Below are 15,224 nucleotides of genomic sequence, written 5' to 3'. Positions count from 1 at the left end.
CACCCATATGGTGGCTCACAACCATCAGTAATGAGATCTGGTGCCCTCTCCTCTCCTGACATAAAGGAGTACATGCAGGCAGAACACTATACATAATAAATACATCTTTAAAATATATATATATATATATATATGTTTATTTATACATGTTTATGTTCAGTGTAACATACAATAAAGTGTAATTTCTCCGTGAAGAAATAGATATGCATATCTAGTTTGTACACTACTTCTTCTTTCATAGACTGGTCTTGTTTAATAGACCTAATAAATTATTTGAAAATACACTTCATTGTGGTGCTGGAAATTGAACTCAAGGCTCCCCACATGATAAACAAGTGCTATACCACTGCATTCCCAGTTTTCCCCAGACCCTCTTTTTGAGACAGGATCGCCTGTGGATAACCTTGAACTCCTGATTCTCCTGATTCCAAGTGTTGGGAATGCAAGTGTATACCTTGACACTCTCAGTGCAACCCTTTAAAAATTATATTATGTGTATGATTGTTTTGCCTGCGTGTATGTATATGAACCTTGTGCCTGACTGCTGTCTTAGGAGGTAGAAGAGGCCATCCAATCCCCTGGAACTGGAATTACAGACAGTTGTGAGCTGCCACGTGGGTGCTGGGAATTGAATGTAAGGCCTCTGGAAGAGCAGTGCATGCTTTTTTAACCTCTAAACCATCTCTTAGGCCCCTCCACTGGGCTGTTTTTTTTCCTTAAGACGGGATCTCACTGTGTAGTCCTGACTAGCCTGGAATTTGCTACATAGACCAGACTAGCCTTGAACTCACAGAGATCATCTGCGTCTGCCTCCTCAGTACTGGGGTTGAAAATGTGTGCCACCACACCTGGCTTCCTTCAAAACCCCCTACGCACACTGGCACACTCTCTTTTCTTTTGGGGGGCTGTTGTTTTTGTTTTTATTTTTGAGACAAGGTCTTGCCAAGTTTCCCGGGCTGGCCTTGAATTTATAGTGTAATCCAGGCTGGCCTCAAATTGAGATCCTCCTAATTCAACTTCCCTTAACTTTTGTGTTTCAGGTACCAATGTTTATATTTAGTCGTGTGTGTGTGTGTGTGTGTGTGTGTGTGTGTGTGTGTGTGTGTGTGTGTGTTGTGTGTGTTTGTGTGTGTGTGTGTGTGTGTGTGTTTTTAAATCATCCTTACTGTCTAACTTGTTTACTGATACCAAAAATTAAGAAAGTATTTGACTGAGGTTGGAAAGCTGGCTCAGTGGTTAAGAGCACTGATTACCTCTCCAGAGGACCCAGGTTTAATTCTCAGCATCTACATGGTCACTCACAACTGTCTGTAACTCCTGTCGAATCCAGTTCCTTTGGCCTCTGCAGACATCTGCACTCATGTGTACATACCCCACACAAAATTTAAAATAGATTTTTTTAAAAAGTATTAGAGTGGATTTGAAGTACTGTGTCTTAGTTATATGTGCTGCATTCTGTGTTGTCTAGTATCCTCAATAAGCTTGTACTCTAAATTCTTGTATTCTAAGTAAGCTGCTAATAAGGATGCTTGTAAATTAATAAGGGAAAGATGAGATAATGACAGGTAGAGCTAAAGTATTGCTTTAGAAATATTCAAAAATACAGAGTTAGCTTCAATCCAAGCAGGTCTGCCTGGAGAGACCCTGTCTTCAAACAAAACAAAAAACAATGAAATGCTTTTGAATTGTAAATAACAAACTACCATTTTAATACAGTTAAACTTTTCTTCTTCTTCCTCTTCTTCCTTCTTCCTTCTTCTTCTTTTCTTCTTCTTGTTTCTTGTTCTTCTTTTTTTTGGGTAGGGTCTGATTTTGTAGACCAGACTGCTCTTGAACTTACACAGATCCAACTGCCACTGCCTCCCAATTGCTTGGATTAAGGATATGCCACCAGGGCCCAGATAAATCAGCATTTTTTAAAAAAATATAAGGCACAGGGCTGATGTGGTTTAGTGGCCACATGTAATACTTTTTGAGAAAGTTATGTGCCTATTTTTAGGAAGAACTGTAATATAACTGTAGATGTAGTGATGCACACATTGAATCCCAGAACTCAAGAAGCAGAGGCAGGCAAGGCCCTTGAATTCTAAATCAGCCTGCTCTATTGATTGAGTTCAGGAAAGCCAGGGCTACATAGAAATATCCTTATTCAGAAATATGACAAAAATGCTTATAATGCTTGCACTTTGAAAATTCCATTCCTACTTTGGAGTACTTATCACATGGAAATCGCCTAAGAAAAAATGATTTTAATAATATTTTGTAATGCAAAAATACTAATAATTCACATGATTCCAGATATACTTTGTATATGTAAAGTTACTGAACTACTGTGCATCAGTTGCATTTTTATTCTTATAAAGCCAGTGGAGCATTAAGGAGAAAAAAATATGGTATAAATTGTATATTACATAAATTTGTTTTAAACAGAGTGTTTAATTTTAAATGATGGTTCTGTTTTATTTATATGTATGCCCTAGGACTTTCCTTTAAATATCTTGTCACTTGAATAGGCTATGTTTAATAAGTGAGAAGTTAGTATGACCACCCCTTTTGACTACCTTGAACATGTCTACATGTATTGCTTGTTTGCAGTGGGGTCCAGCAGCTCGGGAGGGTCCTTGTGCTCTGCAAGTGGCCGCGTGTGTGTGGGCTCCCCACCGGGGCCAGGCTTGGGCTCTTCCCCACCAGGAGCAGAGGCAGCTCCCAGCCTGAGATATGTGCCTTACGGTGCTTCACCACCCAGCCTAGAGGGTCTCATCACCTTTGAAGCCCCTGAACTACCAGAGGAGACACTGATGGAGGTAGGGAAAAGATTGCAGGGTGTGTGAGTACATTGTTGATCTGATGTGGGTGTTCTAGCAATTATGAAAGAACAAACTATATCAAGTATTTCTGAAATTTCAAAATCTCTTTGTTTTTGTTTTGTTTTGTTTGAGACAGGGCCTTATATAGCCCTGGATGTCCTAAAACTGTGTAGTCAAGACTGACCTTGGATTCTCCAGTGCTGAGGTTACAGTTGTGCAGCACCCACGCCCAACTCTATTTGTAAGATTTTAAAAGATTTTCCCCTAGAAACATAACGTTTTATCCTCAGTGCTTCCTTTCCTTCATTAGGTAAAAATGCATCTAAACAGATTTAAAATGCCAGTCTTTAGACAGTTTGGCTTCTGAGAAGGAGAGTCAGTTTTCTTTAAGGGTGTGGCCTCTGTAGCTCCAATGGATGCCTCATACCCAGAAGTATATAGGCAGCACAAATTGGACTTGGTGGGTCATTGAAAAAAAAATAAGTGGACATGAAGATAAGGAGGTAAGAAGATTTGGAATGGATCTGGGAAAAGTTAGCGAGAGGAATACGTAATTAATATGGTCAAAATACATTGCATGAGATTCCCAAAGAATTAATAAAACTGTTAAATTATAAAATTAAAAAATAATTATGCTGGGCTGGAGAGATGGCTCAAAGGTTAAGAGCACTGACTGCTCTTCCAGAGGTCCTGAGTTCAATTCCCAGCAACCACATGGTGGCTCACAACCATCCGTTATGAGATCTGGTGCCCTCTTCTGGTGTGCAGATATACATGGAAGCAGAATGTTGTATACATATTAAATAAATAAAATCTTTTAAAAAAATAATAATTATGCCAACTTAGTGGCACATACCTGTAATTCTAGTTCTTGGAAGCTGAGGCAGGAGTGTTTTGATTTTGAGGTCAACCTGGGCTACATAGTAAGACCCTATAATGGCAATAGTAAAAATAAGCCATAAGACCAGGTTAGTCATTAACACAGAAATAACCCTGCTTAGGAAGACTGGATGCTACCTACACTCATGGATCAATACTTTCCCTCTGGGGATCCAGTTCTTTCCCTTTTTTTTTTTTTTTGTTTTTGTTTTTGTTTTTCAAGACAGGGTTTCTCTGTGGCTTTGGATGCTGCCCTGGAACTAGCTCTTGTAGACCAGGCTGATCTTGAACTCACAGAGATCCACCTGCCTCTGCCTCCCAAGTGCTGGGATTAAAGGCGTGCGCCACCAACGCCCGGTTTGAGGATCCAGTTCTACACAGTGTGGTCATCTGCCTCATGCTGACCACAAATCTAGAACCAGAGGACATTTTATGATTTTGGAGTTGTACCTCTCAGTTCCTCACTCCAACTTAAGGACAACACTCCATGTATTGGTGAATATAGTCTAATGTGTTGCCACAGAACTGAGAGACATTCAGGAATGCTAGTACTTTTGTCTCCGATTTCAGAGAAACTTGGGAGGCTGGGGAGATGACTCAGTAAGTGCTTACTGCACATGTGCAGGAACCTGACTGGGGGTCCCCAGAACCCACATAAAACAGAGAGACAGACAGATGTGACATGCCTGTAAGCACAGCCAGTTTATCTGAATCACAGCTTTACATTTAAGGGGAGACTGACAAAACATAAGGCATGGAATGGGGAGAGCATTTGGTACATATTCTTGAGGAACAGAATTTGGATTCTAGCATCCAGGTATCAAGTCAGGCGTCCCCCCCACAAACACCTGTAACTCAAGTTTCATGGGGTTAGGGATAGGGAAATCACTGGGACTTGCTGGCTTCCAGCCCAGCTGAGAAAATAAGAACCCCAAGTTCAGGAAAAGACCCTACCACAGAAGAATATTCAGGGAGTGCTGGAGAAGGACTTCTGACATCATGTTTGTACTCCATATTTGTGCACAAGTGTGCCCCATACACAATTTTTAAAATACAAGTGGAGACTTATCAAGGAAAGACATACTAACACACATGTTAATATAATAAATAAATGATCCAGAGACTGATATTAGGGTTCAAACTTCAAGCTGAATATCAGAGAAGCAAAGCAGATGGCCACTGGCTTCTTAACTTCTACCTCAGCCTGAATGGGCTGATCTTGTTTCCATAAGCTTTCACCAAGCCTCAGACTGGAACCTCTCCTCAGTGTGGCTGGAGACTGAATGCCTCCTACTGAATACTTGCTCCTGTCTTTTATATCCCTTTAGTGCTAGGATTAAAGGTGTGAGCTATAATTCTCTTTTAGACTGATTCACTCTTGTGTAGATCTGAGTGGCCTTGGACTCACAGAGATCTGTCTGCCTCTTAATCATGAGTCCTAGGATTAAAGGTGTGTACTATCACCTCCTAGCTTCTGGCCGCTGGGATTAAAGGTGTGCATCACCACTGCCTGATCTCTATAGCTTGAGGCTGACTTTGCTTTTCTGAATCCTCAGACAAACTTTAATAAATCATAAATAAAATATCACTAACACACACACACACACACATTAAAGAATTAAAGAAATTTAAAGAATTTAAATTTAAAGAAATATTTAATCTTATTTGAAATTTTAAAGTTCATTTATAATTAAAGAAAATTTTAGAATTAGATTTTAAAATCTTTTTGAAAGGGCATCCTTTAGAGTGTCTTTCATGCTCTCATCTGTAACTAGTAGGTCACAGAAAATCAGAGCTTTATTGTGAATAATTCTTAACTAAAACCACCCCAGATTTAAAACTCTCTAAAATAACAAACAAGTCAGTAAATTCACTGAACTCTGAAGAAGTGTAGCACTTGTTGGCAACAGCTGGAATTCCAGCTACTCAGAGGGTGAAGCAGGAGGATAGGAGTTACAGACTATCCTGGAGACAAACAACATCCCATCTCAAAAAAAGAGAAAGAAAAGAAAAAGAAAAAAAGTTTAATTTAGTGTTAAGAATATCCATGTAATATTTTAATTTTTAAAATATATTTATTGTATATATTGGAGTGTAGGTGCCACACATATGCCATATGGAGTCAGAGGTCAATTTTGGGGAGGTGGTTCTGGGACTCTGTTATTGAAGCAAGATCTCTCTTATTTCTGCTACAGTGTGTGCTCCAAGATAGCTGGCCCATGGGTTTCTGGATGATTTTCCCATCTTTACCTCCCATCTAGATACAGTAGTTCTGAGATTACAGATGCTTATCTTTCTGGCTTCCCCACCTCCTTGGGTTCTAGAGATAAACTCGGGATTTCAGGCTTGCATGACAAGTGCTTCTACCTGCTGAGCATCTTTCCAAACTTGTCTTTGTAATCTTTAAATTTTTCGGGAGCTGGAGAGATGGCTCAGTGGGTTAAGAGCACTGGCTGTTCTTATAGACCCTTGTTCAATACCCAGCACCCACATTGCAGCTCACAGCTGTCTGTTAACTCCAGTTCCAGGGTTTCTGACACTCTTACATAGACACACATGCAGGCAAAACACCAATGCACATTAAAAAAAAAAAGAATTTGTTAAAAAATTATTTTCCTTGGGCATTGGTGCTGCATGCCTTTAATCCCAGCACTTGGAAGGCAGAGGCAGGCAGATTTCTGTGAGTTCAAGGCCTGCCTGGTCTACAGAGCAAGTTCTAGGACAGCCAAGGCTAAACAGAGAAACACTGTCTCAAAAAGAAATAATATATGGATTTTTGTCTGCATTTTGTCTATGCACCATTTGTGTGCCTGTTGTTGTCCATGGGTGTCAGGAGAGGGCATCAGATCACCTGGATCTGGGGTCAGAAGTGTTTGTGAGCTACCGTGTGGGTACTGGGACTTGAAGCCCTGTTCTCTGAAAGAGTAGCCAGTGCTCTTAATCAATGAGCCATCTCTCCAAGCCTGCCGTTATACTCCTGATGTCTATTTGTCATGTCTTTGTTTTACACATGCTGATTTAATTATACAGGTTTTTATTTAGTTTGGTTTTATTTTTCTGGTAAAAGCACAGTGACCAAGTCGGGCGGTGGTGGTGCATGCCTTTAATTCCAGCACTCGAGAGGCAGAAGCAGGTGGATCTCTGTGAGTTCAAGACCAGACTGGTCTACAAGAGCTAGTTCCAGGACAGCCTCCAAAGCCACAGAGAAATCCTATCTCGAAAAACCAAAAAAAAAAAAAAAAAAAAAAAAAAAAAAAAAAAAAAAGAAAGAAAGAAAGAAAAAGAAAAGAAAAAACCACAGTGACCTCCTTAGCCTACTTATATGGGGGCTGTAATACATGCAGACATAGCTACATATAATATTTGGTTTGATTTGTATTTGTTTTCTAACAGCTCTCTAAAATTTGAAGACATTGGTTTGCTTTGATCATTCCAACATTCATAAGTATGGGAAAGCCTTGTATATGTAATACAGTTAAGTCTTTAATTTTAAATGTTATAAAGCACCTTGCCTTTACAGCGAGAACACACAGACACCTTACGCCATCTGAACTTGATGTTAATGTTTACTGAGTGTGTGCTGGACCTGACAGCTGTGAGGGGTGGGAACCCTGAACTGTGCACATCTGCTGTGTCCTTGTACCAGATTCAAGAGAGTGTAGTCGTGGACCAGATCAGCCAGCTAAGCAAAGATTGGGGGTAGGTACCTCCTGTCAGTCATTTCCAGTTTCTTTATGCTTTCTTTAAATTTTATTTAAATGTAGGCATTGTTATCTGTTAAAAGTCATGTCTCATTTTAAAAAGCTACAAGGAAATCTAAGTTGTTTTATTATGTGAGATGTTAGCCAAGAATGTATTATGCAACCTTAATATCACCTTTCTCTGCAAATTTACAACTGGAGATATTTGATGACCAAGAGGTCATACAGATTTTTGTTTCAGTGTCCCTGTAATATTCAAAGTTCACATATCTTTCTCCATACTAATTCTTTTCTCTTTAGGAGTTAAATGTATATTTAAAAGTCCAGAGGGGGATCTGGAGAGATGGGTCACAGGTTAAGAGCATTGATTGCTCTTCCAGAGGTCCTGAGTTCAATTCCCAACAACCACATGGTGGCTCACAACTAAGTATAATGAGATCTGGTGCCCCCTTCTGGCCTGTAGGCATCATACATACATGCATGCATGCATGCATACTTATCAAGAAGGATCCAGGTGTGGTTTTACACATGCAGCACTTAGGATAATAAGGCAGGAGAGCTAAGAAATTTGAGACCTACCAGGGATATATAGGAAAATCTTGTCTGGGGCACACGTGGGGAAAGGGGGGTAGAGGGAGATGAGCATGAAATCTGCTAGATAAGCTGGGGCCTGATATTTAGCATGTTGAGTCTTGTGGGTCAGTTCCCAGGATAATTCTCTGCTCCTGTCTTCCGGCGCAGGCGGGTGGAGCAGCTGGTGTTATACATGAAAGCAGCACAGCTGCTGGCAGCTTCCCTGCATCTCGCCAAAGCTCAGATCAAGTCTGGGAAGCTGAGCCCATCCACAGCTGTGAAACAAGGTACAGGAGCAGACCAGAGTGTGTGCCTCCAAGGGCCTTTGTGCCTTCCTGTCCCACCAAGTCAGTCTCTACTGATGTTTTGTTTCTAGTTGTTTACCTGATACAGAGAAGCCAGAAGTAATAGATCTGTCTTTTCATACTGAAAGATCATAGAACCCAACTTTTTCTTTTGATTCAGTGACCATGTAGTGTCACTTTCTTTCCAACAGCAGGAAAGGTACATGTCACTGTGTTATTTCTAGAAGGAAATTAAAACTAATTCCAATTTCAACTTTGTTTCAGTTGTTAAAAATCTGAATGAACGATATAAATTCTGCATCACCATGTGCAAGAAACTTACAGAAAAGCTGAATCGCTTCTTCTCTGATAAACAGAGATTTATTGATGAAATCAACAGTGTAACTGCAGAGAAACTCATCTATAATTGTGCTGTGGAAATGGTAAACCTTTTTAAGGCTTAGATTTTATAACACTACAGTATTTCTCTCTGAGTGTCTTTGGAATGAACACCTACTTGAAATGATCTGCCTTTAAGTGTTTATATCCACTGGTCAGTGGTGGCACAGGCCTTTAGTCCCAGCACTAGGGAGGCAGAGGCAGGCGAATCTCTGTGAGTTCAAGGCCAGCCTGATCTATAGAGCTAGTTCCAGTACAGGCTCCAAAGCTACAGAGAAACCCTGTCTCCGAAAACAAAAAGAACAAAAAAAAAAGGAGTTTAGTGGGGTGATGATGGTGCATGCCTTTAGGCCCAGCACTCGGAAGGCAGAGGCAGGAGGATCTCTGTGAGTTCCAGACCAGCCTAGTCTACAGATAGAGTACTAGGATAGGCTCCAAAGCTACACAGAGAAACCCTATCTTGAAAAATAAAAATAGAGTTTATATCCTAGCCTTTCTCAAGCCCCAAGTGTTATGATTACCTAATGAAGTAATTGTACTTAACTGACATTTGAGTACTTAATATAATGTAACTTATTTAATAAACTTACTATAGTTTGTAATCCTGGTTATTATATTTGATAAATTTTATTATATTTCCTTTAAATTTCATTTACATAGGCATGTTCTCATCCTTTTATAGTTTCATCTAAAAGTTGAATTAATATGTTTCTGCATTTTTCAGCTATTTGAGAAATTTTGGCTCTATACAACTTAGAAAAAATATGGCTTTGTTAGTCCACAAAAATGTAGGTGCTTGAGTTTGACTGACTTTATTGAAGTATACATACCAAGGAAAAGCTACTTTCCATTTGTCTGACTATAATTTTGGAATTTCCTCTATTTACTATGGGAAAAATGGCTCAGAGGAATATGTAATTATAGTTACTAAGTATTTAAATGGAGAAAATTTTATGGACTAATGTTGTTTTATCTGTTCAACATAATAGATCTCCCCCAGTTAGATAAGTTGCAGTTGTAGTGTTGCTATGCCCTTGGCTTTACCTTGTCAGCTGAAAAATAAATAGTTTTATGAAATAACTTTGGAATGTAAGCTGAGGAGAATATATTCTATTTCTCTAAACTATTGATAGGAATGGTAGGTACTATATAACACTCTGCCACATTAAGACAACAAGAATTTTTACTAGGAATTATACTGCTTCTTTTTCTGGATTTAACTGTAACATTACAAATTCTTGATTTCATCAAAATTTATTGATTTTAATATGCTTTTTAAAGCTGCACTGTTCATAAGGACAAATCTCGTTTTGGTTCCAGGTTCAGTCTGCAGCCCTTGATGAGATGTTTCAGCAGACTGAAGACATTGTTTATCGCTACCACAAAGCAGCCCTTCTTTTGGAAGGCCTAACTAAGATTCTGCAGGACCCTACAGATGTTGAGAATGTGCATAAATGTAAGTTGTTGGTACAGTGGTGCACAGTAGTGCTCCACCATCTTCAGTGCCACTTCCTGCATCTGGGTTCAAAATTATTACATTAAAAAACTAAGAAATAAACAGCCATAGATTTGTCTGTTTATTGTTTTGTTTGTTTTTTGTATTTTTTGAGACAGGATTTCTCCCTGTAGCCCAGGCTGTCCTAGAACTTGCTCTGTAGACCAAACTGGCCTCAAACTTGCCTACTTCTGTCTCCTAAGTGTTAGAATTAAAGGTATGTGCCACCACTGCCTGACTCATTGTTTGTTTGTTTTTAAGTTTTTATTATTTAGTTTTTAAAGAATTGGCATTTAAATGTATTATTTTTATGTTATGTGCTTGGGTATTTTGCCTACATGTATATCTAAGTGTACTGTGTGCATGCCTGGTTCCTTCAGAGGCTAGGAGAAGGTATCAGATCCCTGGATCTATATTTACAGAGAGCTGTGAGCAGCAGTCACAGTCATGTGGGTGCTGGGACTTGAATCCAGTCCTCTGGAAGAGCAGCCAGTGCTCTTAACTGCTGAGCCTTCTTTGCAGCCTTCATTATGGTATTTTTTTCAAACAAACTTTGTTTCTGTTGTTTCCCCCTGCCTCTCTTCTTCCCCATCCACATTTTGCATTGTTCTCTGCTACCTGGGAAATGATTTATCTCCTTGTCCAGTATATACTTGCTGTATGTGCTTTCTGCATATCAGTCACTTAATAACCGGTTACAAGGTATAATGTATTCATAGTACTGTGCTTGTAGATAGTTTGATGCTATTAATAATTTCGGGCCTAAATTGAGGGTCTTAGAATGGGTCCTTTGTGGGTAAGGAAGAACCACTGAATTTAATTAATTGCAGTTTGTCTTGTAAATTTGGAATCATACTGTCTGAGATGATTGGCTTTAAAAACTTGAACAAATTATTAATCTTTCTGTGGTCTCAGTCTCCTTTCTGAAGATGTTGATAACAGTGTCAACCTTATATTCTGTAAGGGCTAGCGAGGCTGTATATAAAATATAGATTACTTTGATTCTTCAGATTTTTTTTTCATTGAATTATTTTGTTGTCAAGTTCCTGTTTAAGAACATAGGCCGGAGGGGCTGGAGAGATGGCTCAGAGGTTAAGAGCACTAGCAGCTCTTTCAGAGGTCCTGAGTTCAATTCCCAGCAACCACATGGTGGCTCACAACCATCCATCATAAGATCTGCTGCCTTATTCTGGTGTGCAGATATACATGGAAGCAGAATGTTGTATACATAATAAAGAAAGAAAGAAAGAACATAGGCCGGACGGGGGGGGGGGCGGTGGCACACACCGTTTTTTAAGATTTATTTATTTATTATGTATACAATATTCTGCCTGCATGTATGCCTTCAGGTCAGAAGAGGGCACCAGATCTCATTACAGATGGTTGTGAGCCACCATGTGGTTGCTGGGAATTGAACTCAGGACCTCTGGAAGAGCAGTCAGTGCTCTTAACCTCTGCGCCATCTCTTCAGCCCCTGCACACACCTTTTATCCCAGCACTCAGGAGGCAGAGGCAGGCAGATCTCTGTGAGTTCGAGGCCAGCCTGGTCTACAAAGTGAGTTCCAGGACAGACTCTCCAAAGCTACACAGAAAAACCCTGTCTTGAAAAACCAAAAACAAATAAATATTTTAAAAAAGAATGTAGGAGGATGTCATTTTATTACTTAGTAGAAAAACTCCTTAAACTTTCTGGGTTTAGTGACCGAAGAATGTTATAAAGATCCGGTGTACTACAAATTTGATATAGCTAACAGAACATAGATTGATGGGATACCAGGATGATACATATGTATCTCTGGTATGTGGTGTTTGAGGAGGAGCTGTTCTTGGGTATGTGGTCATACACAGTCTAATAACCATAAGAGGACAGCAGTTCCAAAGTTAATTATAATTCTAAGCAAGTGAGTTGTTAGGCCTGAATCTTTTCTTTGTAATGTGCTAATCCCTATTTTACCACTGCAGCATTAAACTGCAAATAGTTTTTATTACTAATATCATTTTAATTTTTCTAGATAAATGTAGTATTGAAAGAAGATTATCAGCACTGTGCTGTAGCACTGCAGCTCTGTGAACAGCAGACTTGCTTGTCTGTGGACCAGCTTGGAGACAGGAGGTGGCACATTTGGGATTACAGTTTGGTTCTGTCACCCGCCCCAGGAAACCATGGTGGCTATCAAAGAACAAGCAGCAATTTAAGAAGGAAATACAATATGAAACTACGTTTGTAGAAAACCTGCCTTATTGGAGAAGTCACGCCCCTTTTCCTTTTTCTTTATAGAAGCAGAAGCAAAAGAGCATCCACACATTGAACCTGGCAAATAAATGTACCTTAGAACTAGAATCATAAGTACAGTTATTCTTGTGGATAATTAAACAGGAGACAAAGTGAGTGACACTTCACTCAACTCTCTGAATAGTACATGAAATTCCATGTTTTGCTAAAGCATATACAAGCAAAGAGTCTACAGCTCATCCAGACAATTTGGGATTTGGGGTAAGTTTGTCTGAATCTGAGCATGCATCTTTAAACAGCTCAGGAGGAAGAAGCAAAAGGTGACTCTTGGATTAATTGTGAAATCTTCAACTTGATCTCATATGGACATCTGTTAATCTTCCAAAATTTTCATATTGCACTAATTTATTAAAATACCTGTGTATTGGATTTTGCAATTTAAAACTAACTGAGGCACAATGGACTTGTTTAGAATATTTTACTTGATTATATACATAGGCCCTTTTCAGAATTCACATGTATTCTCCATTGAACTTTTAATGGTCGAAACTTGCATTCATGTGAACCTTTGCATTTTTCTTACCTGTAATCTTCACCAACAGATCTTCTCAGTGGTATTTTGAGTTGCTGGTTGTTTGCATTTTTTGTTGTGCATGCAGAATGTGCATTGATACCTGTGACCTTAGGTTTATTAAAGGCTAAGATTATTTGGGCAGTATTAGAAAGTTATCATGAATCAAGAGATACTCTTGAGAATTTTAATAGGGCCAAATCAAAGTGATGAATAAAGGCTTGTTAGTGATGTAGAGTTTCTACAAGAAATTAGAAAGAAGTGAGGTTTGTTTATTCTTAGAAAAATGGGCAGCTCTCTCCAAACTAATGTGCACTTTTCAGTGTTAATCCTGACAATTCACCAAATAGCTAGTCATGGTGAATTAACATCTCTCCAAGAATGGTTCCTATGTTATATATTGTTTAGTTCTTTTACTTACCTGCTTGAATACTTGAATAAAGCATTCACCCGTCTTAACCCTTTTCTTTCAACCCTTTCACATAAGACCTGCTCTCTGACAGCTGCACAGAAGCTCTTTGGCATCGCACTTAACAGAGACAGTGTGGTTTTCATTTACTTGGTGGACAAAGTAATGTAATTTCTACATTATTTATCTGTATGAATTTCCAGTAGTTAATTTGAACTTTATTTATAAGATGTTTGTATTTTTAGGTCTTTACTACAGTGTTTCTACCTCTCATTTGTAACTGCATGCATTATTCTTCAAACTAGGTAAAACTCACTGAATCATTGTGTAATAAATAGCCTTTTTTTAAATTGCTTGTACAAATGTATATTAAGGTTAAATAAAACTGACAGTGTTTTTAGGTTATAGTTGGGTTGATATTAAGTGGCTTGTCAAGCCAGATTCTTCCTTAGAAAGTGGGTCAAAAACTTGGTCATTAATATCTTTTATACTGCACCAGGAGTTATGACTCTTGGTGGCTGTCATGCAGGCTCCTGACAACAGAATATATCCCCTCTTTATATTAGTGATAACATGTTTTAGGTAGCGTTTTTTATGTTTTACACTGAATTCTTTCATGTTCTCTTAATGACCTGTGTTTTCTCAGTTGATTTTCCAACTAAGTAGATTTAGTTGGCTTCTTCTGCCACTTTAAAAACACAATAAGAACAGATTCAGAGAGGGTGAGGTTGGTGTGAAGTCAGGAAGGAGGCAAGTGTTGAAACTACAGTGTCACTCAAGCTCTTCTTACACGACAAAGGTCACGTAGGTGGTGCGTATGAAGCAGCGAAATCTCAGCAGTGGAGAGCAAACTGTGTAAACTCGTGGGTAATGGTTCTGATTATACTACCATTATCAAGGCTAATTGGTCAAAGAGATTTTTGCTGCCAGGCTTTGGTGGCACATGCCTTTAATACCAGCACTCAGGAGGCAGAAGCAGTTCGAGGCCAGCCTGGTCTACAGAGTGAGTGCCAGGACAGGCTCCAAAGCAATACAGAGAAACCCTGTCTTGAAAAAAATAAATAAATAAAATAAAATAATTTTTGCCTCGATTATAGCAATAATGAATAAATGCTTTATGTTTCTGCATTTTTATTTCATATCATGTATTTCATAAAATGGAAATAGATAAGTTCACACAATCATGGGTCAGCACCAGTATTCAAGTCATAACTTGGAAAAGTAGTGGCCATGCAAATAAATGTAAGTAGAGGAATTTATCAGGGAACTTGCAATTGACTTTTCTTACTATGTGGATTTTCTTTAACTGTCACCTGTTGAAGTTTGTAATCCAAAGAATGGTGCTGGTACACAGGTATATTTCTAAAATCAATGGAATAAAGTCCAATTTACAAAAATAGAGATGAACATTGTGGCCATTTGAGTTTGACAAGTCAAAAATCTTTCAAACAGAACACATTACACATTAAAAAAAACTAGAAAAAAATAGTTTGCCCAAATATTACTGGAAATAATGGATATCCATATGCAAAATTTGTCCAGACTGTCATACTGCAAATAAAATATAACCTGAAGTCTTAGGGTGCATTATGGGAAGAGCTTGTGTGTTGCAGTAAAGAAGAGTTCCTATAGCTTAGGTATAACACCAACCAAAACAGAGAATTCTTGGGCTGCAGAGATGGTCAAGCAGTTAAGATCATTTTTTAAGCAATCATGAGAGCCAGGGTTCAGATCCCAGCACCCACAAAACAAGGTGGACATCCTATACAGGCCTGTAACTCTAGCTCTAAAGGGAGCAAGTATAGGATTACTGGAGCTTGCAGTCTTCCAGCCCAGCCAGGAAATGCAAGCCTCAGGTTCATAGAGAGACCCT

General features: G+C 38.9%; 1 protein-coding gene across 4 annotated transcripts in view; it reads left to right on the top strand.

The window, feature by feature from the left end:
- Nucleotides 1–13,768, top strand: part of Ulk2 (unc-51 like autophagy activating kinase 2) — a 74,560-nt gene extending 60,792 nt beyond the window's left edge. For 3 of the 4 annotated variants that reach the window (XM_027427227.2, XM_035447804.1, XM_027427228.2), the window contains 6 exons: nt 2,596–2,804; nt 7,207–7,385; nt 8,129–8,247; nt 8,530–8,687; nt 9,964–10,099; nt 12,151–13,768. In XM_027427227.2, the coding sequence (XP_027283028.1) occupies nt 2,596–2,804; nt 7,207–7,385; nt 8,129–8,247; nt 8,530–8,687; nt 9,964–10,099; nt 12,151–12,209 (860 nt within the window). In that variant the 3' untranslated portion in view covers nt 12,210–13,768. Of the gene's footprint in view, nt 1–2,595; nt 2,805–7,206; nt 7,386–8,128; nt 8,248–8,529; nt 8,688–9,963; nt 10,100–12,150 lie in introns of those variants that run through there. The other variant, XM_035447805.1, reaches the window with a different exon arrangement.
- The last annotated feature ends 1,456 nt before the right edge of the window (nt 13,769–15,224 follow it).

Source organism: Cricetulus griseus, chromosome 7, assembly GCF_003668045.3.
Source record: "Cricetulus griseus strain 17A/GY chromosome 7, alternate assembly CriGri-PICRH-1.0, whole genome shotgun sequence".
NCBI lineage: Eukaryota > Metazoa > Chordata > Mammalia > Rodentia > Cricetidae > Cricetulus > Cricetulus griseus.
Note: the sequence above shows the minus strand (reverse complement) of the source record. Positions and strands in the feature narration are given on the sequence as shown.